This window comes from Anastrepha obliqua, chromosome 4 (genome assembly GCF_027943255.1).
Source record: "Anastrepha obliqua isolate idAnaObli1 chromosome 4, idAnaObli1_1.0, whole genome shotgun sequence".
NCBI lineage: Eukaryota > Metazoa > Arthropoda > Insecta > Diptera > Tephritidae > Anastrepha > Anastrepha obliqua.
The window spans coordinates 35450701-35477110 of NC_072895.1; the positions used below are offsets into that span (position 1 = coordinate 35450701).

General features: G+C 36.1%; 1 protein-coding gene across 2 annotated transcripts; it reads left to right on the top strand.

The window, feature by feature from the left end:
* Positions 1-285: 285 nt before the first annotated feature.
* LOC129245013 (putative uncharacterized protein DDB_G0286901) lies at positions 286-25034 on the top strand. 2 transcript variants are annotated; one of them, XM_054882958.1, is made up of 7 exons: positions 286-610; positions 11029-11090; positions 11507-11864; positions 19209-19312; positions 19406-19961; positions 23964-24307; positions 24371-25034. In XM_054882958.1, exons 3-7 carry the CDS (start codon positions 11633-11635, stop codon positions 24461-24463), a joined length of 1329 nt encoding a protein of 442 aa, XP_054738933.1. In that variant the 5' UTR covers positions 286-610; positions 11029-11090; positions 11507-11632; the 3' UTR covers positions 24464-25034. The 2 variants fall into 2 exon arrangements, with proteins under 2 accessions (XP_054738933.1, XP_054738934.1); XM_054882959.1 differs by lacking the exons at positions 286-610; positions 11029-11090 and having other exon boundaries at positions 11447-11864.
* The last annotated feature ends 1376 nt before the right edge of the window (positions 25035-26410 follow it).

Below are 26410 nucleotides of genomic sequence, written 5' to 3' on the forward strand. Positions count from 1 at the left end.
CCTTTACATACAATTTTCGAACGTGTGTATGTATGTGTACGTAAATATTTATTTGCCCAACATTCAAAAATTCTTCGGTCATTTGTAGAAAATCAATGGCAACACTAGAAAAGCTCCTTTAATGCACCTTATGCAGAAACACATAACAAAACAAAATTCAAAAACCACATAGCAGCAGCACAGGATAATCAATGAAAATAAAATGAAGCTTGAAAAGCTCGCCGACTGATGGAAATAAATGAAATGCATATCACAAAAGCTACAACAGTCCTTAGCAACGCGTTCGAGAGAGTAAACCTTTGAAGAAGAGTGCGAATTGACGGAAAGTAATTTTGGTTTCAAGTGGAAGTGGAAAATTTAAGTAATTAAAGCATATGAAAAACATTGCAAAGTAAAAATAAACACAAAAAGTGCTTTAATAAACTAAATTTTAAAATAAAGATACATTTTATTGTCTGCATTATTTTGAGTGAGTCTTGTATGAACAAATTTTAATCGGATATCCTTTCCTTAAGTTTCATACCTTGACATAAGGGAGCGGTCAATCACACCAATAACTGCCTTCAGTTTTAATAAGTACGAAATATAGTTAAAGCCTAATGGAGTTTTGGTGAGTTAAAGCGAAACAATGTTAACACTACTAAAATGCAGTATTTTTTGATTTCAATATAACCATGAATCATCCTGAAGACAATTGAAAAACCTCCATTTCCGTTGTAAAATTATGAACAAAGAAAGAACATGAAAATATGTTACGTAGATATATATGCAAGCATACAAGTACATTCTTTCACGCGTTCAAGTGTTTTGAATACGTTTTGGCTTCGATAACTTGAGCTGATACGAGTACATTGAAAAACTTTCCTCGCTAATTTAAGTTGAACAAAAGAAAAGGCTATGTAACACTTATCACACACCTGTCTCCTACAAACTAATAACATTTCATGCATGCGCATGAATGTACACACACACTCGTAAACTTCAATACGATTGAACAACTAATCAGAGAACGTTACCAACAACGTCCTCTGCACAAATACTATAGTAATTGAGTTTGCGAAGGGGAAAACAAATAAAAATACTAGCATACGTGCGATACGTATGTATAGGTGCGTATATGGATTTATGCAGACAAGTTTATGTAAACATAGCTGTGTACCGTCTATCAATAAGACTTCGGTACTGACCAGAACCGATTCGTCTTCTTAACTTTATTAGCGCCAATGGGCGAAAAGTTGAAGTTCCTCTTATTTTCTTAGTAGTTTGGCGATTCAATGCTTAAGCGTACCACAGAAAGCATTGTTTGGTTCCACGTTTTTTCAGGAAGCTTCTCATACCTCTCTACATATTTTATCACCCAAAAGGCTAATAAGCCTGTATTAACCTTTTATCGCATATGGGCCCATATTATTTCCAAATTAAGTATTATAAAATAATTCAAACTACGAGTATTTTAAACCATCAAATAGATGTATACAGGGTGAACGATATGAAGTGTTACCAACTTCACACTGCTTGTATCTGTAAAACAGCTCATTACATCAACGCCAAAATTGTTCTAATGACAGTTCAATATATTGTTTATAAGCCATCAAAAGCATTTGCGTCTCAGTTTTGTTGAATTTTTTTTTCTGTGATGGAATTCAAACGTAATAGTGTGATTGCGTTATATTTGGCTGGAAAATCATAAAAAGCCATTGTTCGTGAGCTCAGTTACAATGATACTGGTAGCATTGCAAAACGCTATGGAGGTGGACCAAAAAAAACCGTAACAACGCCAGAAATGGTTCGGAAAGTGAAGGCTCGACTTGAACGAAATCCACGTCCAAGAGGAAGAAAAATGGACAAAGAACTGAAAATATCGCAAGACAGCATTCGACGCATATTGAAAAATGAGCTCAAGGTCAAGGCTTACAAGTTCCAAAAAGCACACGATCTTTCACCCCAGCAAAAAAGTTCGGTGCGAAAGAGCAAAGGAGTTGTTGCGCTTGCACGAACGTGACGAATTTCCTAACATTGTGTTTTCTGATTAAATAATTTTCTAATTGAGCAGTTCATAAACACTCAAAACGATCGTGTTTACTTGACCGAACGCTCATACGAGAATTTGAGCCTACGTATGGCCACTCGAAGCAATTTCCCTCGCAAGTAATGGTTTGGGCCGCAGAGACCGCTGATGGACGCTCTCCAATCGTTTTTATCGAGCCTGGTGTCAAAGTGAATGCGACTTATTATCGGGAAAATGTTTTAGAAGCTGCTTTCGAGCCGTGGACACGCACACATTTCGGTCGTAGACCATGGACGTTCCAAGAGGACTCGGCACCGGTTCATAAAGCTCGTGTGAACCCAGAATGGTTAAAAAATCATGTTCCACACTTCATTTCGTCCACACAATGGCTTTCAAATTCGCCAGACGCAAATCCGATGAACTATTCCATCTGGTCCATTTTAGAGAGCAAGGTTAGGACTAAAAAATGTGCCAGTATAGATGCGCTGAAAAAAGCGATTATACGAGAATGGGCCAAAATACCTCAAAATCACATTCGTGCAGCATGCAACTAATTTTTTGACCGTTTGAAGGCTATAGTCAAGGCAAAAGGTGGTCATATCGAGCTAAGGTGAATATATGTTAAAATTGTAATCATTTTCGAACAATTTTGTCTTTGAAATCAATAAAAACTAATTTCACACAAAAAAGTATGGTGTTTTGAATAGGTAACACTTCGTATCGTTCACTCTGTATTTAGCAATAATAAAACGCAAAACGCAATTGATTTTATGGCACTTCGAAATAACCTCACTTTTGTTCAAATGGGTGACAGAGTAAAACGTAGGTACTTTTTGACAAAAAACAAAATATTTTCATGGAGTCGATAATAATTTTTCCGTTTTTAAACTGTTTTCTATGCTTTACAACTAGTTTTTATGCATGGTGCCGTGAAAAAAACCGAAATATGAAACTTCTTCATTCTTTTTCTTTGAATATATCTTATTACTAATGAAATAAAGCTAATTCCGTCGTGAAACAATTTTTTTTTTCACCGCTTTATTAATTCATGCCGTAAAGGATTAAAGCATAATTTCCGAAGCATGAGCAAATTGACAATGGGTCGTTCAGAATCCCTCTAACGACCTCAGTAATTATAATTTTGTCTACTTGTTATACCAGGCAATAACCAAAGCCCACACCTTGTTTCTGAATCATTTCTATCCTGCCAGCAGTTAGCTTTTACTTTGGTGTGGTCATTTAATAGCTTTGTGTAAGCAAGTAAACTGTTATTTGACTCTCGCTTCTCTGTCATTGTCAATTAGTATTGCGCATAAAGGCTTAGACTTACCTACGTACATATGTATGTGCTTATGTTTGTATATCGTAACATGATAGCAATTAAGCCTGAGCTTCCAGTCCTTTTCAAAACGGTCGTAGTATTTCAACAAATTTAACATTCTTTTATGAGCTCGACGGTTAGGCAAGTTATCGAGTTATATAATTTCCGTCAAACGGCCGCCACGGAACTTCTTGCGCATCTTCGAAGAAATAACGTTGATACCGTCGGACCAAAATCAAAAGCAAATACTGACTTTTTGGAAGTGTTGAGGCGCCTGCCTACTTACGAAGTTACTTAACCAGAAATGAGCCTCGAACGGCCACCATAAATTTGGTGAAAAGAGCACTGATTTTGACAATTAATTTTAATAATTTCAACGCGTTGTTGATCGAGTAGCATTCCACGATTACATATTAAGGATAAATAAGTATTCGTTCCAACTGTGACCGCTACAGCGTTGCCTAGATGGCCGCTATAAACTGTTGAAACGCAGACGCACCTATTGGAAAATCCTTTGCAAAGAATCGGAGCAAAAATGTTTACGATTAGATGTAAAGGGTTTTCACTTAAAAATAGATAAATAAAACAAATAATTAGCACGTACACTTCTGTTACGTATTTGGCCGAGCTGCTCCATCTATTTATGGTGTGCTTCTTAATGTTGTTCCACAAATGGGAGCCACAACAGTTTGAAGCCGACTCCGAACGCGAAAGTACACTTGGAGGTTTACCTTGACTGCCGCGGAGGGGGAGACCGCTATAAACTGTTTCTATTATTTGATGCTCATGCACGGAGATACGAACTTACAGACTCCCGAATGGTAGTCACGCACCTAGCCATTCGGCTACGACGGCTGGTATTTGCACTTAGCGTAATATGATTTCTTCACAAACCATTCAATCTCCTAATAATCGTCCACTCGTGTTCGCTATTCGTCGAATTGTTGAAATTTTCGTGCGTACGTTTTCTTTTAATAATCTTCTAGTGCCAATAAGACGACTATCCGCTCGAGGTAACGACTGTATGATGTGATTTTTGATGAGATGGAATCATCGGTCCGTATATATTCCAAAATGAAGCTGGTGATATCGTTTTTGTATATGCAGAGCATTAAAGATCGATGATAACCTATTTTTTATTGCCGAAATTAAAAAAACAATTTTTTGAAAGCATTTGGTTTCTAAGGCAAAGGTTATGCAGTTTTGTAGTCCATTAAATTTCGGTACAATAAAGTGCAAGTTCAAAGTAGCTCAAAAGTCGCGTCAATTTTTGATCATTTTTTTCAGGCAGTCGCGACTAGTTTCCAATTAATAGAAAAAATTCATATTAGCGCTCATCCCTCGGGTGACAATGGCGAATCTACGAGTGTATTTCTACCATGAAAAAGCTCCTCATAAAAACCATTTGATCTGCCGTTCGCAGGCTGCATAATACTGTAGTTCCGTTCATTTGAGTAGCAACATCAAGACGCATACCTAAAATTAGAGAAGGCGCTCGACCAAACACCCAACAAAGGAAGTTAGCACCAATAATATATATATAAACGTGTACGTTTGTCGAAGATCGCACGGAATCAAACTTTATATATCCGTCTAATTTTAGTAAAATGTATTTTAATTTCCGCTCGGCAGCATAGGGCCCCGACCAGACTCTTCCATTGTACACAGTTCTGAACTGTTGTTTTTGCTCCGTCCCATGTGATGTCGGCATGACAGGGGACATACTTGCCTCTGCGTTGGTGGTGAATGGGTCGCTGATACTGCCCTTGTGTATTGTATGAAAAATGTTATTTATACTGCGTGTAAATTTTTGGAACAAAGAAAGCTCATGACAATGAGAAATTAAAGCATATCTCCTAGTATTTGTTATAATTAATGCAAACTGTTTGATGGCATTAGGTGTAGCAAGGAAAACAAGGAAGAAAACAAAAAATCGCACATGAGAAAAAAATATTGTGTTTGTTTGCACAAGGGCAATTTGATTGGAAAGTAAATGTAAATAGGTGCAGTAGATGTTTTGTGGATAGAAAAATGACTTGCAAACAATCAGACGTGCCCTAATACCGATTGGGTTAATTACGTAAAGAATACAATAACGTCTACATAAGAAATATGTAAATTAAAGAGTTTACATCAGCACTTATTTCGCCCAAATTTTGCTGCTACACAAAATGATATCGATCAGAAATACCAGGGTTGAAAATAAACTACATGGACCTATTCTAAAGGGTTCCGCAGTTACTATTTTCCCCCATAATTTCAAGTTTATGGGCAATACCAGCCCATTTGCCGAAGCCCACTTCTATGAATCGTACTACAGAAGCCGGAGTCATAGCAATACTGCGCATCAATTTCCAAGTGAAAACCGGTACTCGATATTTAAGTGAAAAATCAATATCGAACGCTTATTACCTGCTTATTTTCTACGTATATTAATGGAGAAAAGAAAAAACCTCATACAATTTTCCCATATAAGCAATCCTGAGTCCTGGCATTTCTGCCAGACAGTATTACTATTTGAGCGGCACGTCAATGTACTTCAACAGATTCTTTTTCACGCCCAGTCACCCTAATACCCGTATGTATGAGTGCAAATATACATATGTGCATACGTATGTAAATAAGCTTGAATGAATGAGTGAGGGAAATAATAGAAAGTGAGCACTCAGAAAAATGAAGGAAAATTATGGAAAACGTTACTATAAAAATACACTTTTCTAAGGATAAGGAACTGGGCCAAGTGGTGCGGTTGGCCAACATTGTTCATGTAACAACCAAGATAGAAGTGGCAAATGCAACGCCAAAAGGATAATATGGAAATTTTACAAGCAAGGCCGTCACTGTATTAAATTTTAAATTAAATAAAGGGTGTCACAAAATGCATGCAAAAAGAAATGTTGCTAGAGAACACAGGTTCTTAATTAAATATTGTGATTTTTTATTCAATGAAAACTATTTTGATAAGCAAATAACTCAAACTTGTAATGCCTTGCTTCGCCTCCACTTGTGCTGTGTTTAAATTTTCTCATAAACATAAAGGTTTCCTTTATGATTGATTTTAAGTTGACAACTAATTTAGTGAAATATGTGCATCCGAGTTTGCTTCAGATCTCCATCACAAATTCTCAACAATATTATGATACCATTGGAGAATCATATGTATAAGGTGGAGTCTGACTCCAGTGTAGCGCACGCTACTTAAAGGACGAGCAAGCTGGATTTCGCCCTCACCCAAGCTGTGTCGACCAAGCCAACACTATTCCCATCATAGAAGAACAATCAGTTGAGTGGCGCTTTATCCCGCTTTACATGCTGTTCGTTGACTTTAAGAAAGCATTCGACACAATCGAACGAGACTCAATATGGCTGGCATTGAGTAGAAAGTTAATTCGCCTCATCAGAGCCCTTTACGTGAACTCCGAAGAGGAAGTGCTTCACAACGGCAACATCAGCGACCCATTCACTACCAACGCAGATGTAAGGCAAGGTCGTCCTTTTCGACCCTTCGCATCGCCATCGTCCTAGACGACGTCATGAGCCAATTGACCCTGCTCAAAAGAAGCATCGTATGGAGCTGACTTCACTGCCGATGACATCCTCTCTCTCTTACAAACTCACTGACATGCAAGCGAAGGCAGCAGACTAGTCCCGCGGGTACGCGCTATCGGATTGGAGGTAACATCGCCAATACGAAGGCTATCTCCAGATGCTCGAAACTGTGAATATTCAGCTCATGTGTAACTCAGTATTGTTATACGGAAGTGAAACATGGCTGGTCTCTAATACGATCACACGGACGCTACAATCTTTCGTCAGCAAATGCTTCGGTATCACTTGTAAAATATTACTCCATCAGCTGTGGAGATCAACGAATGAGAAGCCCATAAAATGGCAAATCAAACGCAAAAGTGGCAATGGATAGGTCACACGTCAGATAGCATCACGAGAATGGCATTGGACTGGCACTTTCAAGGGAGCAGAGGTCTCAGTCGGCCAATGAATACTTGAAGATCGATATTGTGCGAGCTAGCAGACGCCGACATCACATGAAACGGCGCAAAAACAGCAGCCCAAAACCGTGTACGATGGAAGAGACTTGTCGAGGCCCTATGCTCCCGAGCGGAATGTATAAGGAAAAAAATATATAAGGGGGCGCAAAATTAGTCATCCTATTTTGTTTTTGAATAACTTGTTTACCAAATAAAAAAAATGATTTTGAGTGATGGAACTTTTAATTTTGACCTTATGGTCATATGCGAGTATATTTTTTTAAGATTTCAATGCCTCTCGTTTGATATCCGCCAACTGTAGACGAGTGGATTTGTGGGTGGCTATTATTATTTTGGCTTCGGGTTCAATGACCATTGTGAGGATTGAACATCAAATGATAGATAAATTCTTTCTAACAACGAATGGAAAAACTCCAATCGCATTTCCGTAAAGGAAAATCTTTTCATAAGAAGCTATATGCCGTATTTTAGTCATCAAACCCAAGATCAAGAATAGGCGCCTTAGATTCGCTATCCCAGGGCTCTGCTCACTTGACAGCAAAATAATGGAGAAGATTCACGGCTAACGAGTTGGGTTACACCTCATAAAACTGATATAACTCATAATTTTCAATGCCGCCAACTGTCTTTCAAGTGAGTTTCATTAGACCGCGCTTATACAGAAAGACTTTAGTTGCTTCAGCTTTGCGAATTCTCTTTTGATGTTGACCGCCGTGTTCACAAACATTGAAAAGAACGAGAACGAGTTGAAGCAACAATGTTTTTCTTTATAAACGCAGTCTTACTAACACTCATTAAGTGCTTCCACTGCGTAAAAGTGCTTTCAATACATGTTAATTTTACTTATGTTTACTCTGGAACGTAAAAAGTTGGATAGATAAGAATTAAGAGTTATCGAAAATACATAGTGCAAATTTGTTCGATTTAGGTACTTTCTTAGTGGAGTCATTCCATCTTAAGTGATCCAAGTATTTTGGACATAGTCGCAAAATTTTCTGAAAATAGGTTTATTTGTAGGCTTAAGCATAACAGGCAGTTAACTAAAAAAATAAAAACAAAAATATTTATAATTTGAAATTTATTTAGTGTTTTAAAGTGAAATACCTTTGCTTCTTTTTAAAGTTTTTGTAAAACAAATAAAATAAATTTTTAAGATCAAATATATTTGTTTTTGTATAAAATAATAAAAACACTTCATTCTAAAGTTTCTTTTTTTTCTTTTTAAGTTCTTTCTAAAATTAAAACAAATTAAAACAATGTTGGGATCAAACATATTTTTTAGAAAAAATGTTTTTGTTTAAAATTCTTGGAAAAAAGGTTTGTTGTTGCCATTTTCGAACGATTATTGAAAGTTTCATAGCCCAAAATCAGGGCAAAATACTGGTGTAGCGAAGCGTTAGTATCACTCGTATATTACGTCCGTTTGCAAATCGATCGAAGCATCGCATCACTGGCACGCTGAAAAAATCTGATTTATTTCAAGGCAGGAAGATTGTTTAAGTAAATAATAAAAAAATCCATTCAAATTCTAATGTTCTGATACAGCCTGGTTCACTTGATTAGATGCAATAATTTTTATTTAGTAAAATGGTTATTAAAGCAATTATTTGATCTAGTAACCCCAGGTTTCCTAATTTAAAATATTGTTCCACCTAACAGTATTTCGCAGAAATAAAACTTCAGCAGCCGCAATATTGTGCTTGATTTATTGGTTCACTTGAATAGAGGCGCTCAGTTACAGTTAGCCTACTACTGTTGGCAAAAAGTAAGGTGAATTTGGTTGTACTATACATTATTTGCGCATGGGCTGTGAAACGGGTTCGCCTTTTTAATTCATTGCGTTTGATCGAAAATTCTTAATTTTAATAAAACGAGAAAGCAGAAAGGTTTACAAGATCGCGAAAAGACCTCAGAGTGACTTTCGAATCGCCAAATGGCCAAAAAGATTGGTTGAAGTCCAGACGTTCGAGAATTGGGATGGCTTTGACACCGAAGGAAACCCGCAAAATCCTTAGGAGTTCATCAAATTTCGATTTTCCAACAGCAAAAATAAAGAAAATGGCAAATACTGCAGCCAGCAAATCCACCATGTGAAGGACTATTCTAAAAGCGTCACATCAGAAGCATGAAAAATTACAAAAACACACTTTTGAATAAATTTTGCAAAGAACCCAGATTCTATTTTGCCAGGGTCCACATGGCTTGGAGTTCTGTTACGAACAACGGTCCCGGTGAATGGAGAAAATTAGTATTTACTGACGAAAAGAGTTCAATCTGGATGGGCCTGACTATTTCCATGGATGCAACTGACTATTTCCATGACTTAAGAAAGGCGGAAAGTTACTTGAGACGACCACACAGCCGTGAAGGTAGTTTTATGGTATGGGGAGCAATACTATGGCGCGTTCGAATTGAAAATTGTAGACTACAAACCGACGAGAAACATCTAAAGTTTATGAGAATGAGCAACAACCTGAAGGAAAAAATTCTTATATTTCATAAGGCTATCTGGAGAATTTGTACAAATCCAGTAATCAACACAAGCAGCACAAACTATTAGCCTTAAATAATAAATGAAAAAACTAATTTTCCCTATTTTTAGTATTATTTTTTCTTATTTGGTTAGTGCCTCTATACAAGGAACCAATAAATCAAATGCAATACTACAGCTGCTGCAGTTTTATTGCTGCGAAATACCGTTAGATGTAATAATAAACGGTGATTAGATTGGAGCTACTTTTTCCAATATTTCTTCAAAAACGAGGCTGACGTCAATGTAACAGTAAATGGCTATCACGCCTTGATAAACGACTTTTTGATGCCGAAAATTGACGCTCGTGACCACTACAACATTTGGCTGCAACAAGAGGGCGCTACTTGCCATACAGCCCGTGAAACAATGTATTTACTGCGTCGTCATTTCGGTGAGCAATTAATCTCTCCTCTCGGACCAGTGGGTTGGCCACCAAGATCGTTTGATACATTTGGACACCTTTGGACTTTTATTTGTGGGAGTATGTAAAGTTGAAATTCTTTGCGGATAAACTACCTTCGATTGAGACATTGGAAGCCAACATTACTAAAGTTATTCACGAGATACCGACCGAAGTCCTCCAGCGACTCATTCGAAATTTGTGCCGAATTTTGGCCGAGTTGCGGTCAACATTTGAAAGAGATTATCTTTAAAAAATAAATATCATGAATGGTTCTACCTAAAAATAATAAAGATTGCCCAATCAATATGAATTTTTGTTGTTTTATTTCAATTTAAAATCCAATACCTCTGAATTGATCACCCTTTATATTGGTGCTTGTTTCTTTTCGAGCAAAATACAGCCTTCACTTAAATTATCAGAAAACTTTGCTTCTAATCAAGTAAACCAGACTGTGCGATATGCATTTTCGATTCTAACTCCATCTTCGCCTTTCCTAAGGAATAACTAATTTCTTGGACCCTTGGTAGCTGGCCGAAACAGCCGAATTATTCAGATCTTATTTCACAAAAGAGAGAACATAAGTGAAAATAAACTTGTATTTGGACCACCCCCTTTATATCTTTAATTATTATTGTTATTAATGGATTGAGCTGGGCTTAGTTGATATCGAGAGTGAAAACATTTTTGTTTAGAAACATTTCCATGATGTTCTATTCTATTTTCTACTAAATAATTACTCTTCTTCTCTTTCAGATGGCAAATATACTCTTATCTCAACTAAAAAACCAATCACTCATTGGTATTCTACAACTAAGGTAAACACTTGGGGTTTTGTGTAAGACGCACACAAAATATGCAAAATAAGGCCAAAGAACATTTGCATGCTCGTAAATTAATCACAAGTGCATTAAACGTTACATAATGATTCTTAATAAGTCCTTCAAATCTTTGTGTACATGTCTATGTGCTCTAAGTGCAATTTGCATACTCCTTACGAAAGTTTCTCAAATATTGGAACTTGACTTGTGATTCACTCGAAATTCGGCTTGACGCTCGCTACACAATCACGCCTATGCAATACATTTATGTGTATTTCTATAGTTTTTCCTACTTCTTCCACTAATATATACATTTTTCTTTTGTTTTTTGTAATTTTGTAATATGATTTTTATCTAATCTCCAAATTAAACACATACATACATACTTTAAAAAATCCCAAAATACTCAAAAGAACATTTTATGTAAATAACTTAAGATCGTGCGGAAGTATGTATGTGGCATAAGGGTTCAGATTAATGCAGGCTTTTTAGGGCGGCATTTCGTGTTAGTCCGTAATAACAACAAGTAAATTTATGTGATGGCCCCATTTAAACTTAAATTCCGAATGGGTGGCTCGCGCAGTACATCACAAGAGCACGATCCAGATCCACAAGTAAGCGAGGCGCTACTCAATCATCATCAACATCACTCGACAGCAATTGGTGCCAGTAGTTCCACCATCGACTCGACGGACTGTACCAGTCTCGGTTCAATGGGTACCAATGAGCGTAGATCCTTGCTGCCAAACAAAAGCAACAATTTACGATTGGGTAAGGATTTTTCTAATTTTCTATTTGCGAATGCTGCTTCTTACCCTTATTTTACTTGGCCATGCCTTCTAAACCACAAACGATTATTGTTTTACGAAATATATGCATATGGAAACAGAGTTAATTCTTTTAGTTGAAGTTGCGATAATTACACCGATAAGCATAAATACAAATCTTTTGATTCGTTATTCAGTTGCAAGAGTTTATTTGCTTTGATATGTAACTAATTACTTAGAAGAGCATTATGCCTAAAACAAGTAGAAAATAGCAAAAAATCGAGAAAGGTCCGGGGTTTGACTTATTATACTCACATTTGTTTACTGATATATTTATTTATTGAGATTGGAAATATTTAATGAATATTTGTGCTGTCAACGTCTACCAAGTTAATATGTTTGAAAAATTCGAATACCGCCGATTGTGTATTAAATGAAATACCATTAATATTACCTAAGAGAATGAAATAAGTATTGATATGAAGGTTGCTATTTATATTTCTGTCCTAACAATGGAAAAGTGAACATTTTATCCTTTCTTATCAACACTTTTTTCCAGTCTATTACATCAGTCAACTTTCGACACTTAGTCATTTATGGACATATAAGCGTAACATGAAATCATTATTTAAAGTACATTTCTTTTTACAGCATAAGAGGGATAATGCATATAAGAACAAGCATAGGACGGATAAATACACATAAGAATTATATGGCATAAAACGTAGAACAGGTTGATATTAATTTTAGTGATGAAGTATCTGCTAGGGCTGTCCGAGTTATTCGTTTTAGTCTTCGTTTTTGCAGTTCTGAATGTGGAATTTTCAGCATATCTTCGTTTGTGTCGAAGACGTCGAATGAAATCTTCCATAAATTTAATTTTGAGGTCCCTGGGTATATCGTCATTGGTTATGTACCAGCCTGCGTTTATGATAGTCCTTTGGATTTTTGATTGTAGTCGTTGCATTATTTTGCAAAAAATAGTCGATTTTTGGGAATTTTTTTTTGTAAATAGGAATGATTGTTCGAGGATCGGACAAAAGGCAATTTATTATATATGTATTAAACTATGTTGATGTAAATTTTTATTAAAAAATATTGAAAATTTACAAATTTACAAAAAAAATTACGTCGTCTGGTGGCAGCGATACAGCAATGAATAATCATCTGAAATCAAAAACACCAAAAATTTTATTAATCTACACAATAGTGGCTATCGTTGTACGTAGCCGTTTTTTTTTTTTGACAAAATGGTGGTGATTTGAATTTCGATGTGTGTTCTTCACCATTTTTTTGATTTTCAACAGGTCAAAAAAATAGTTATTTTCAAAATTTTGAAAATCTGCTACGTACAACGATGCGATAACAAAAATTAAAAAAAAAAAAGAAAATTTAAATCGGTTTATTAGTCTTCGAGAAATCGTTGTCACCGTATCAAAAAAGTCGTTTCGAGAAAAACGCGTTTGAAATAAAGCATCGTATCGTAAGCGCTACGGGGCCGAACCGACGGGCGCTCACTTAAGTGCAGAATCGGCAATAAAGCGAATTTCGCTTTAAAATTTTTACCACATTTTCTTGAGTAGTTATACTAACAATTTATGCAAAAAAAAATATTTTTTTTTGAATTTTCACAGTGGCGTTCCCCCTTAACCATTTTAACGATTTATTACCAAGTGAAAGTCGCGAGTCGTTTCATGGGAGCCAGTAGAGTGTCTGAATCTGTTTTAATTTCTCTTTCGAAGTATATAATCCTTCCAGGTCAGTTTTGCATCAATTAAATATTGTATTGTAGTATGCCTAAATATTTGGCTTTTGTATCATATTTAATGACTTTAATATTTATTTATAGTCAATATTTGTGTATCACACTTTCTGTTTGTGTATATTACTTAGATAGTTTCATCTGTGATAATTTCGATTCCCCATGTATTGAACCAGGCCAGCGATGTATTAAGTAGCTGTTGTAGTTTATTTGTGGCAACATTTATGTTTTTGTTAGAGGTCATTAAAACGGTATAAGAGTGGCCCCAAATAGCTTCCTTGTGGAACACCTGCTTCCATAAATAGTACATCATTAGAAATATCTTTCATTAAGGTAACTCCGCAAAAGTAGATAATAGTCAATTAGAAGTTTTTTTTTTAATTTGTGCAATAGTCCGGGATGCCATACACTGTCAAAGACCTTAGCCACGTCAAGATAGACTGCGACGCAATAATTTTTTTTCTTGTCAATTTAACACTTAAGGTGTGATCCTGTTTAGTCCATTAAGTTTTCGGGGTTTTTGCGTTTTAATCTTCTTCTCCAATTAGTTGGATTAACAAGAATAGCAGTTCAGTATTGACGTGGCTTTTTAAACTTTCAGCGTAGGCTTTGCAGCCTTTTTTATTGTGTCTGCTACCCAGTCAATATTTAGATCGCGCTTAATATCGGACCACATTTAGTAATTTTATTCTGAAGCTTTTATATAAGTTGAATGTTACTTTGGCTGGAGCAGCCTCATAACTATACTCCGCAGGATTTAAAATTTGTTTATATGTGAATATTTTATTATTGGTGGATAGTGCTGATTCCTTTTCCATAAGGCAATACATACTTGTATTTCTATACTTTAACTCCATTTCTGCTTTCGTTTTCATTACGTCGATGTTCCATCTTAATTTGGCGTCTAAAGTCATATCCAGGTATTTCGTACTACTGTACTAGTATTTGAGCAGGGAGATTGTGTATCGTTTATATGTATATATTGGAACATATTTGATTTTGTTCTGAGTGAAGTTTACATGCGCAGTCTTGCTTTCGTTTAATTTAATATGCCATTTATTGGTCCAGTCGTATATTTCTTTTATGTCTAATTGTAATTGTGTTGTCGATGCGTTTTCCGTGTTTCCTATCGAAAAATAGCTGTACCGTCAGCAAAAGTAACTGTTACCCAGTTTGAATTGCCTAGCAGATCACATGCAAAGATCAAGTATAATAAAGGGTCAAGTACGTTTACTTGGGGAACCCCTACTTTAATTTTTTCGAGGCATGAATATGAATTTTCTTGTTTTACTTTGAAGTAGCGGTCGTATAAATACGAATGTATAATGAAGTACTGATTAAGTAGTAGCGCATTTATTTTCTTCAGTAGTCTATAGTGGCATACTTTGTCGACCGCCTTGGAGTCATCAAGGAATGCCGCAGAGCAAGTTTCTCTATCTTCCAAAGCGTGTTCAATCATTCGAACTATCATATGCACCTGATCATTAGTCGAATGTTTCATGCGGAAACCAAATTGGTGCGTCGGTATAATTTTTTCATTTTCTATTATTATATTGATCCTATGATCAAAATTTTCTTCACCATTTTCGATGGTATTGGAAGAAGTGAGATGGGTGTGTATGATGTTACGCCGTGAGCGGCTTTGCCTGGCATATTAAACGTATGACTTTCACCGTTTTCCAATATATTGGAAAATATTTTAGCTTAAATGTTGTGTTGATGATATTCGTCAATACGAGAGCAATTATTTTATTCGAGAGCTGCTTTAGTATTTCAGCAGGAAAAAGGTCGTAGCCTGCCGATTTTGTTATCTTTAGTTTTGTAATTTCTTCTATTATTTCGTCCGGTGTTACCGGAGGGATCTTAGCACTACAACTGCCGTCGTGGTCCGTATCAGAAGCCACATCGATTCATATGGTGTGAACGTGTCCTTGAGGTGGTTTGCGAAGATATCTGCCCTTCGTTTATTTGTTTTTGCCCACTTATTGTTATGTGGGAAAAGTGAAGATTAGGCCACTTCAATTCGCCATTTCCCGGCCGGCTATCTCTATGCTCGATTAACTTCACGAAAAATTTGCATGCGAAAGCAACAATAAAGTTATCGAGTAAGATTCGGCGCTAGAGAGTATGGCTATAGCTCGTTATACGACACTGCCTTACCAGCACATGTGATTTAAGGCGAAAAAAGGCCTATTGATGGTTAAAAACGGTTGTATTCTTTTTCAAAATAATCTCCATGATAATCAAAGCACTTTTGCATTCGTTTGAATCAGTTTTCGAATACCTTTGCTCAGTCACTCTTTTTCTAGGGCATTTTCTCCACAAGGGGATTATGTAAACTCTTATTGATGTCCGTCATACTAGTGCCCAATGGTGTCTCAATCTCACGGCATTTGACATAACGATCTTATTCAATCATATCGTGCACAGCATCGACATTTTCGGGCACAACAACTGACTTTGGATGACACTCCCGGAATTCGTCAGTGAACGAACAGCGACAACGAGAAAAATCATTGCATCTGTTCTTTACGGTGTTTGCTCACCGTACAATGATTTTAGATTATCGATACCGTCACGTCGAATTTTGTGAAAAATAATTCCGCGAAAATGTTCACGTTTTAACTCCTTTTTTTTGCTGATATGAATTTTTAATGCCACTATAAACAACACTAATATGGCTCATCATGGCACACTTTAAAACGCTCTGCTTGCGGAAAAGTATGCGAAACTTTCCAATGGAAATGCCAGATTGCTCCTGTCAACACAAGTAGTGTCCAAGGCTTGCCCGAAACAGAATTGCAGCGGGTAATGAGTTGACGGGCGGTAATCAGCTGATGCACTTCCGTCGAAAAATTCGCTCGGTCAAATGCAATTGCGACGGGACGGTTTTCAGCTGACATTTTGCTGTTATAATAAAATTAGTTTTGTTCGTTTGCTATATTTGTGAAGCAACTCGTTGAAGCTCATTGTTACAAAAAAACAACATATTTCTAATTTATTAATCATTTGCAGGGCTTCTTGTGCAAATCGAATATTATTTGCTTGTTGTTTGCCTGCTGTTGGTTATAAACAAATAAACGGTCATCAAGTAATCAGAAAAGAAGCCCTGCGTCTTCAATCCGTCGGAGAAAATAGAGAAAATAAATCTAATTATTTTGCCGTCGTAAAAAAAAAGAAATGCAAGAAATCCGTCCTTACAGCAATTCTGTAAATTTCATGTTATTAAATATGTTCTAATTTTGACAGCGTTCAACCCGTCAAACTGTTGCCCCATACCACGCAGTCCGCTGCAATTCTGTTCAAGCGGTCAGAAATATAAATAACAACCCTCGTAAATATCTAGTAAAGTGTAAATATCTAGTACAATTGAAGTATGTATAAGACAACGGGTGATTTTTTAGGCATACCAACTTATGAACGTATCTTATATAAATTATCTACGATGTGTGCCTCAGGCATCATACCCCTCTAGCTGATAAAAAAGGCGATTTTTTCGAAGTATAGAAAAAGGTCTAGAATACCTTTTCAGAGAGTGTTTTTAATAAATAGAGAAATGAAAAAATGTCTTATCATTCTAGTGCAAAATGGTTCCAACAGATAGAGCCTATCTTCGTAACCGATCTTCGTATATTTATAATATTTATGTTAGTGCTCAAACTCGTCGAAGCTTTTGGGCTTAGGGCCCATTACTGATGTGTAACACAACCGCATATTTATAGGTGACACAAAACTACGCTAATTCAATTTTTTTCCTGCACGATATCTACAGTAACAAGTCTAGAAGGCAGTGTCCATCCTACATTCAAGCAGTTTTGCGAAAGCTACCTGCCAATTGTGATGTGCGTGGACACTTATTTTTGTTGCGTTTCCCTGCAATCCGCAAGGTGGCAAAAGGTTTGGAAATTATTACTGTATGATTGCTTGCTTTCAAACGTCGTATTGATGAAGCAATATTTATTTTGGACCTCGGACGGCTTGAAGAGGTTATTCCTAGCAAAGATGAAATATTAAAACCTAATTTTCAATGATTAACCTGAAATGCCGCAACACTTAGCACAAATTGGTAAACGTTTTCCCACCGCCTACCTACAAACAAAGCCCAGTGGGGCATCAACTATGGATATTACTTGGCAGAAAACATATCTTATTATTTAGTCTTTACAAATTACCCTGTACATATAAGCGATTCCAGGTCAAGTGATTCCATACGTAAATCTTTCTGAAAATTGGTTAACTGCAGGCTTGAGTATAATAAGAAGTACACCGAAAATATTTTGAAAATAAAGCAATTTTTTGGAAAAATAAAATATCTTTTCGAAATTTTTTTTTTATTAAGCTTGAGTATAATAAGAAGTACACCTAAAATATTTTAATAAATAAATAATAGTATATAATTATATTTTTAAAATATTTTTATAAATAAAAATAAATAATAAGACTTACTCAATTTCGAAACTTTCGATATAGTTTTTTTTTTAAGTGAAATATCTTCGGTTAAACATTTAATAAAATTTTGCTTTTGGAAAAACACTTTTTGAATTTTTTTTTTTTTGGGCTTGAGTACAATTAGAAGTACACCGAAAATATTTTGAAAACAAATCAATAAGTTCAGTACTTACTCAATTTTGGAACTTTCGATATAGCTTTTTAAAGTAAAATATATTATCTACAGTTATACATTTAAAAAAACTTGTTTTGGAAAAACACTTTTTGGAAAAAAATATGTTTTTGTTTTGGAATACTAGTTTGGAAAAAAAAAATTTTGTATTGTTTTAGAAACAAAATGTTTTTTTTTTTTTAGAAAAACACTTTGGAAATTAAAATTGTTTTTTTAGGAATGTCCGATGCTGGTTTAGAAAAAAAAAAAATTTGGATTTGTTTTGGAAACATAATTTATTATTTGTAAAATTCTAAAAATAAACCCCGCAAACAATAACTCAAAAATGTTGTGAAAATCCCACTATAAAAATTTACCTTAACTATTAATGAAGAAAAAAAGGAAAAAAACTTATGTGAGCATTTTTTTAAATTTTTACACAAAAATGGTTAACATGAAGATACAATGTTTTTCCAAAAAAAAAAGGTTAAAGGTATATTCAATTCTATTTAAAAATTTATTAATTAAAATATTTAAAATTAAAAAGAATAATACCTACATAAATGCTGCAAAAAAAACCTTCAATAAATTACACAATTATTACATTTTTTCAAATTTGTTTCAGTTTATTTCTTACCAAACCCAAGCCCACAAATGAACCAATTTTCAGAAAACTTGACGACGTGTCCAAAATACCTGGGTCACTTGACATAGAATCGCTCATTAGTTTGTGACAATAATCTTGAAAAGAGGTGTCAGGGAAGGGAACACAATCGATTTTTTCACACACCACTCCAGCTTAATATTACAGATATCTGTGTACGAGCATGATTAATAAGACTTATTGTTTGATAGCACTGGCCGTAAAAAATTTCTTAATTTCGCATGCTATTTTCTTCTTAATGTTTGCACTAACGAGTACAATAAAAATTATTTTTATTAAAATCCAAATTAATTTGTGTTTTCCTCGGCGTTTGTTGTTGCAGGATTTATCGATCCCAGGGCAGCAGCATGTAATGACGAGTCCTCAACGGGTTCCAATACTTTTCCTACAACGCCACCGTCAACTTACGATCATATGCTAGAAGAGGTGAGCGAAAGTTTGCTGTTATTTGTAGTGATTTTTCTTGCAACAAATACTTAAAATTAGTTATTTGAATAAAAATCTCATTTTATTTAATAGTTAAAGGTTATCACCCGCGAAGACGGTTCAATTAATGGACGAAGAGATTCCTTAAACAACTCAAGTAACAACATACTTTTGTTGTCGCTGGATCACCTCTCCCTAAGCGAGAATACAACAATTCAATGTACAGACCCTAATTGCCAGGAGAATTATATATGCAACGAGCAACTCTTGCAACAACGACAGCAAAACGAATCCTTAAATGAGCGCAACAATTTCAATGAATTTGCAGAGCAATCACAAACATTAAATAAAAATCTGCTAAACAACGAGGGCGACAATTCCGAAGACGACACTCGCAAAGAGTCAATTGACTCCACAGAACTTTTGATATCAACGAATATGGCGGCCTCAACAGCAGCAGCATCAACAACACACAACAACCCGAATCTTATGGGGAATTGTACCGGTGACTGTGAGCAATGTGAATCGGGCCATTACAGCGAGGAATGCACGGATGAGTGCAACACCGGCAACAATGCCCAAGGCAATAGTGGACTAAACAGCAATGACTTCTTCGACCCACTTATCAACCATAGCGGATACTGTGGAGGTAAAGTTCTGGTCTATATCATCTACTTATAAATCCATGGGGTTCTCGGAAGCGACTCTAACGATTTAAAACGCGTTCTTAATTTGATATTACATTACTTTTTAGGTTTTTTTTTAATGCAAACACCACAGAAAGGGTATCAAGTGATAGGTATTTTTATTTATTTATTTCAGTCTACAGAAAATTACTAATTCACTTGAATATGGTAAACAGATCAAACTTCAATTTTGCAATATTTTCAATGAATTCAATGACATTACTGTTACACAATCGTGCAGAAATTAATCGTATTCTTAGAAAGGCGGCCGCCGTAGCCGAATGGTTGGACTACCATTCGGAATCCAGAGAGAACGTAGGTTCGAGTCTCGGTGAAACACCAAAATGATGAAACAGTTTTTTCTAATATCGGTCACTCCTCGGCAGACAATAGCAAACCTTCCATTGAATTTCTGTCATGGAAAAGATCCTCATAAAAAATATCTGCTGTTCGGAGCCGGCTTGAAACTGTAGGTCCTTCCGTCCCGAAGGGGGAGCTCGGCCAAACACCCAAAAAGGGTGTACGCGCCAATTATATAAAGGGTTTTTAATAAGAGGTATTATTTTGATATTCAAAGAAAAATGTTTTTTTTTAATATAATTAAGCGGATGTTTATTTCATTATAAAGATTCATTGCAAAGTGGCTGCCCCATGTCCTCAATAGCCTCACGAATTCCATCTTTGAGGTCTTGAATCGACCCTGCCCTATTGACGTGGACCTTTTCTTTCACGTGGCCCCAAAGAAAAAAGTCACAAGGTGTTAAATCACATGATCTCGGTGGTCCGGAAACTTTTCCAGTAAGAGATTAATGGTTTCCTGGCTTGTGTGGCATGTAGCGCCGTCTTGTTGAAAATAAACGTTGTCCAGATCAATACCATCCAATTCCGGCCATAAAAAATCGTTAATCATCTCTCGATTGAAAAACCCGTTATATATATATATAAATATATAATATATGTATATATTTTATAGCCAAGATTTATTGAGAAATATATTCGCCCATCATATAATGACTCTAAGCCGACTTATATAAAGGACAGAATAATCTTGCCCGTCCATTTTAAACAACGCTATTTTTGTGAAAATTTTTTGTACTTTTCGATATTCCTCGAATGAACCTCGCAGTACGAAGAGTACTCTATGCGATACTAAGACAACATAGAGAGATTTCTAAGTTTGAGGATCTTTAAAGTCATGGAATTTCTTCTGAGGAAACCAACCATAGCAAATGCTTTGGATATTACGTAATCAAAATGTTGCAGAATGGAATTTTAGTATCATGAATAACACCAAGTTCTGTCATTTCCCACTTCCTACTTAGATGCAGTTCTTGAGTTTGTAGTTAAGAGAAATGAAATTTGGTTTCCTGGTAAATGTTAAAATAAAATATTTATTGACATTCGGAAATAAATGATTTAGGTCAGCGTAGGTTGGCCAGATTGTTTGTCTAAGACAAGACTCTCTGTAGCCCTGAGGCCCATTGTGATACGAGTACCTGCATTTGATTTCCACCCCCTAACTAAGTTGCTTAAACCACTTAGATCTTTTTAAGAAGGTTACCAGCCCTTCCAGTAAGGCATTTTGCAAATTTCCCAGATCTTCACAGAAGCAATCGCCTAGATATTTAGCACGGCTTCTTTGAAGTGCAAGGCATTCACAGAGGAGGTGATGTATCGACTCAATTTCTTCTACATTTCCACAACTTCTACAGAAATCATTGCGAGGTACACTCATTGTACTGGCTGGGGAGCTAATAGTGCAGTGACCAATTATAACACCTGTGAGGACGCTGGTAGTTGATCTGTTGAATCCAGGCAGACATTTTGGCCTTTTAAAATTCAGTTTTGGCCAGAGCACTTTGGAGACCCTGCAGTTAGTAGTCAGAGACCACCCTCTATTGGTTTCCGCGATTACTCTCAAGTCAATTGCAGTGTAGTGTTAGTTTAGAGGAATGTTTATGTCGTCTACCACTCGCTGAAGGTCAATCTCAGAACCTATCACTGCACTTTCAACCGCGCTTTCATTTCCCTCCACCCAAGAGTAGCCAGCGACCTCTTGCATTTTTTAACACATCTTGAATTGATGTGCGCTGAAGCCAGTGCCTTTATCGCTGCTTGACTATCAACAAAAAATGGTAAAAGTTGGCGGAGGTAAGCCCATTAGTTCTATCGTTTTTGCTGCCTCGTCTACAGCGTAGCGTAGACTTGCCGTGGAAAAACCCATGCTGGCAATAACCTTATTTATGTGATCAAATAACTTCATTAGTATTATGGGATCGAATAACTTAGCAAAAGTGCTCTACTTGGTAATAGTCCTATAGTTACAGACGTCATTTCGATCACCTGATTTATGGACTAGTTCAATCGAGCAAAGTTTCAATGTTTGCCTTGACTATGGCCTTGAGACGGTCCAGAAACGAATCGCAAGCTACCCGAATGTGACTTGCAAGTATTCTAGCCCACTCGCGGACAATGGCTTTTTTCAGCGCCTCTTGACTAGTGAATCTTTCAGTACGGACCTTGCTCTCCAAAATGGCTCAAAGAGAATAATCACGTCTAGTAAATTTGAGTGCCATTGTGTGGAAGTTATGAAATTCGGAACGTTTTCTTTTAGCTATTCTTGGTTCAATTGAGCTTTGTGAGACGGTGCCGAGTCTTGCTGAAACGTCCATTGTCTGCCACCAAAATATTTGTCTGCCCGCGGGTTCAAATATCCCGATAATATTTCGCATTTACCTTGACATCAGGCTTGATGAAAACGATTGGAGAGCGCCCATCTGTGGTTACAGTGGCCCAAACCATTACCTGTGGCGGGCGCTGTCTCCTGGTGGCCAATTGATGACTCAAATTCTCGTATGAACGGTCGGTCAAATAAACCCTATCGTTTTGAAAGTTTACGAATTGCTAAATTTGAAAAATTTTCTCGTCAAAAAACACAATGTTCGGAAATTGACCGCTTTCGGCCAAGCGAAGCAACTCCTTCGCTCTCTCAAGTCTGACTTGTTGCCGCTCTGGTGTGAGATCATGCGCCTTTTGGATCTTGTAAACCTTGACTTTGAGATCATTTTTAATTATTCATATGTATGCATATATTGATTTTTCAGAAGCGGCACCAAATGTTTTGATGGCATTATGGAGTTCAGAGTAGACTGATTAAAGTAGCGCCAAAATCATTGTTAGAAAGCCCTCTGGATGCCCCACATTGAGATCAATATATTCAAAACTTATAGATCACTGATCAGAAATTAATTAATTGTTATCTTCTCGAACAAAGCACGTCAACTAGTTGCTTAGAACTTGACCCCTTCGAAATGTGGTAGGCGTCTTGACATTGTCCTGCAAGTGCAGGGGCGTTCAACTTTACGCTTATTCTGACAAAAATTTTTTTTTTAAGAGGATTTTTTTCATGATGTTTGTCAACGCCTGCTGGAAGACTTTTGCTATTAGTAAAAACTTTTACTTTTTGGTATTTCATATCCACAGTGGCTTTTGAACTTATGCCATTCGAATGGTAACCACTCGCAAACCCAAAAATATAACAATTTGTAATAGTTCAATTATTATAATCTAGATTATTTGACAAATTTTCATTCCGTGCATTCATTCAGGTAGAATATCCACTATTCAAGTCTTGCAAGGGCATTTTTTCCTTATTTTTTACGTGAGAGCTTCAGCAGCAGGCTCTAATAACTAGCAGCTCGAACTATGGTATGCTTATGAAAGGTTAAATTTTTTGAACTCTAAATTTCATTTTTTTTTTTTCATTAAAATCAGTATCAGTTGAAGAAACTCCACCCTCTTTTCTGCGCAGTTAAAGATTTTCTGTTGATAGGTTCACTGTAGCGAATTTGATTGCTAACTTTTTGATTTCGAGCAATATTTGTATTTTAATTAAAATTTAAATTAACCCATCGAAGCGTAAACAAAGATATGTACATAATTCTAAAATCTTTATTCACTCACAGAATCACATTACAATCAAGAAAATGGCGAAAATCAACTGCAAGACGAATGCCAAGGTGGTCGATGCGATAGTGACAGCGATGATGGTTGGAGTACGCATCAGCAAATGTCGAACAGTCATAGCTATAATCATCAGCAACAACAACAAATGCAATCGCAGACTTTCGAATATAGCAACCAACATGCGGCACAGGAGCGCTCCGTCACACAGGAAATAATTAGCAACAAATCATCAAAGGAAATATACAAAGATTTAGCCAAACAGTGGGGCATAACGTGCAAGATGTCAGATGCCTGCCGTTGCATGGAGTGTCAGGGTCATTATTTCGATTGTGAATTCGATGACGTAAGTGAAGATTTGCATTTGCTGCGTCCTATGTTTACCTTTTCACTTTTTAATATTAAACAGAATGAGCATCAGAAAACGGATGGCGGACTGGGTGCAGGCACACCAATGTTCATCAGTGAAGTGATGCATGGTTCCGCATGCAATATACTCTAAGCTCGCCGACTTTGTGCACAGTTCTCGCACGAGACTCTGAGGAAGTGTCTAAGAGATTTAGCAAGTGTATGCACTTTGAACGTACACACATACATACACTATACATAGGCAAAATTTTCAGATGTACGTTCTTGAAAGCAACGGACCATATGTCTATACTGAATAACTAAATATGTAGTTAAGTACTGATTATAAAATATTTGGCATGGACGCCGCTGCAACAATTGCCGTACAGGCACCGAAATAAAAAAGAACACACACACACACACTACATACATATATATTGTATTTTTAATATTAAATGTTGTAGTCAATACATAATCAACGTAACATTATTGCACTACAAGTTTTATTAGAACTGAAAACGAATCGCACTGATTATCAAAGTTTATAAAAGAATCAATACTTAGATATAGTGAATATTAGAGAAGTTAAATATATTGTGTTTGTAATGCCGTTATAAGGAATTAACATTAAGAAGTGTTACATGTTTATCTACAAAGTAATGATTTATGTTAGGGGTATTCATCTGAACGTTTAAATACCACCCGAAAAAAAAACCCAAAAAAAACGCCCTAAACTAACGAGCTCACAGTTGCGTAAATTTATATGATTTCAGTGCGTAAATGTAAGCGAAGGCAGAAAGCAACCCTGTCTAATGGAATTTAAAAAAAATATCTCTCGAGGTGGATGCATGTAAAAGCTTAAATTTCAGCGTTTCGTAAATTTCAATATTTAGATCCTCCTATTATATTTTCCGTAGAAACTTGTTACACGCGACGCAAAAACTAAATATTTCATTAAATACTCAGTACTAGGACATAAAAAAATGTTGGCCTTCATATATGAAACCTGCATCAGTTTCGGGAAAGTACCGCCCATTTCATACTTCGACGTTTGTCTGAGCTGTGCATAGTACGGCCCCATAAGACAAAGGAAAGTACCTATCAATTATAGATAAATATTTATGTATATATGTTTTCCTTTAACTACTTGTGGAACATAATGCGTCAAATTTGACGATTCGTTAGCAATTAAAACTCGAATAAGTAAGTTGCTAGCCCGCCTATCTTAGCTTGATGATAGTTAAGCAAACTACCTACACCTTCTAGTAGGTGTTGCCTGTTTTGGTCCGCGAGTGGTATTTTATATCCCACCTACCTTGCATATCTGCCGAGCCTTCCCCTATCCGCCACCTGGGGACGCGACCGATGGGAGACAGGCAACTCCACACGCCAAATATAAAGCGAAACTTTAATGAAATTAAAATACGCAAATTTCCATAAATGTATAAAGCAGCAGTAACCCAAATTAAGTAAAATTAACAGTTCACAAATAAATTGTATTCCTCTCACTTCTGTGCTGGAAAAACACTTAACAGCGCTTTTGCTGCAGAAACACGCAAATATTTTTGTAAAAACAAGACCACATCTTTTTTCTTGCCAAAGTCATTCGTGTGCAAAACCTTTCGGAAAATCAATTATAATTATGTCACTCGAAAGGCGACTTGTGGAGTCGTGGTGGGTCTTTCTTTCATATTGTACAGCTCTCTTTCCATTTGTACAGCTTTTTAATTGTAGAAATGCACTTGGCGACGATTTGTCGTTGCCTTACTAGGGCAGCCGATTTAAAAGAAAAAAAAACTTTTTCTGCTTATATAATTTAATATTTCGTCTCCGCAATGATTTTTGAATACAAAATCAATCATTGACCATATTGTCTCGTGAGGACTTAACCCTTTAACTGTTTATGGCGAGTATACTCGTCACAACGAAACGAAATTTTTTTGCATAATGTCGAGTATACTCGTGGTGAAAATAAAAAAAATTGCATTTGTATTATTATTCAACGATTAACTGTAATTTTTCCCCCTGAAAAGAGCTTTATCTTTTAAAAAATGTACGTTTCACAATATTTGCTAGTCTGGCAATGTTATTTATTTTCTTT

Coding starts and splice junctions, on each gene's coding strand:
- LOC129245013 (XM_054882958.1), top strand. CDS start 11,633: ATGGCCCCATTTAAACTTAAATTCCGAATGGGTGGCTCGCGCAGTACA. Junction 19,313..19,405: donor ACGATCATATGCTAGAAGAG/GTGAGCGAAAGT, acceptor TTTATTTAATAG/TTAAAGGTTATCACCCGCGA. Junction 24,308..24,370: donor TCGATTGTGAATTCGATGAC/GTAAGTGAAGAT, acceptor AATATTAAACAG/AATGAGCATCAGAAAACGGA.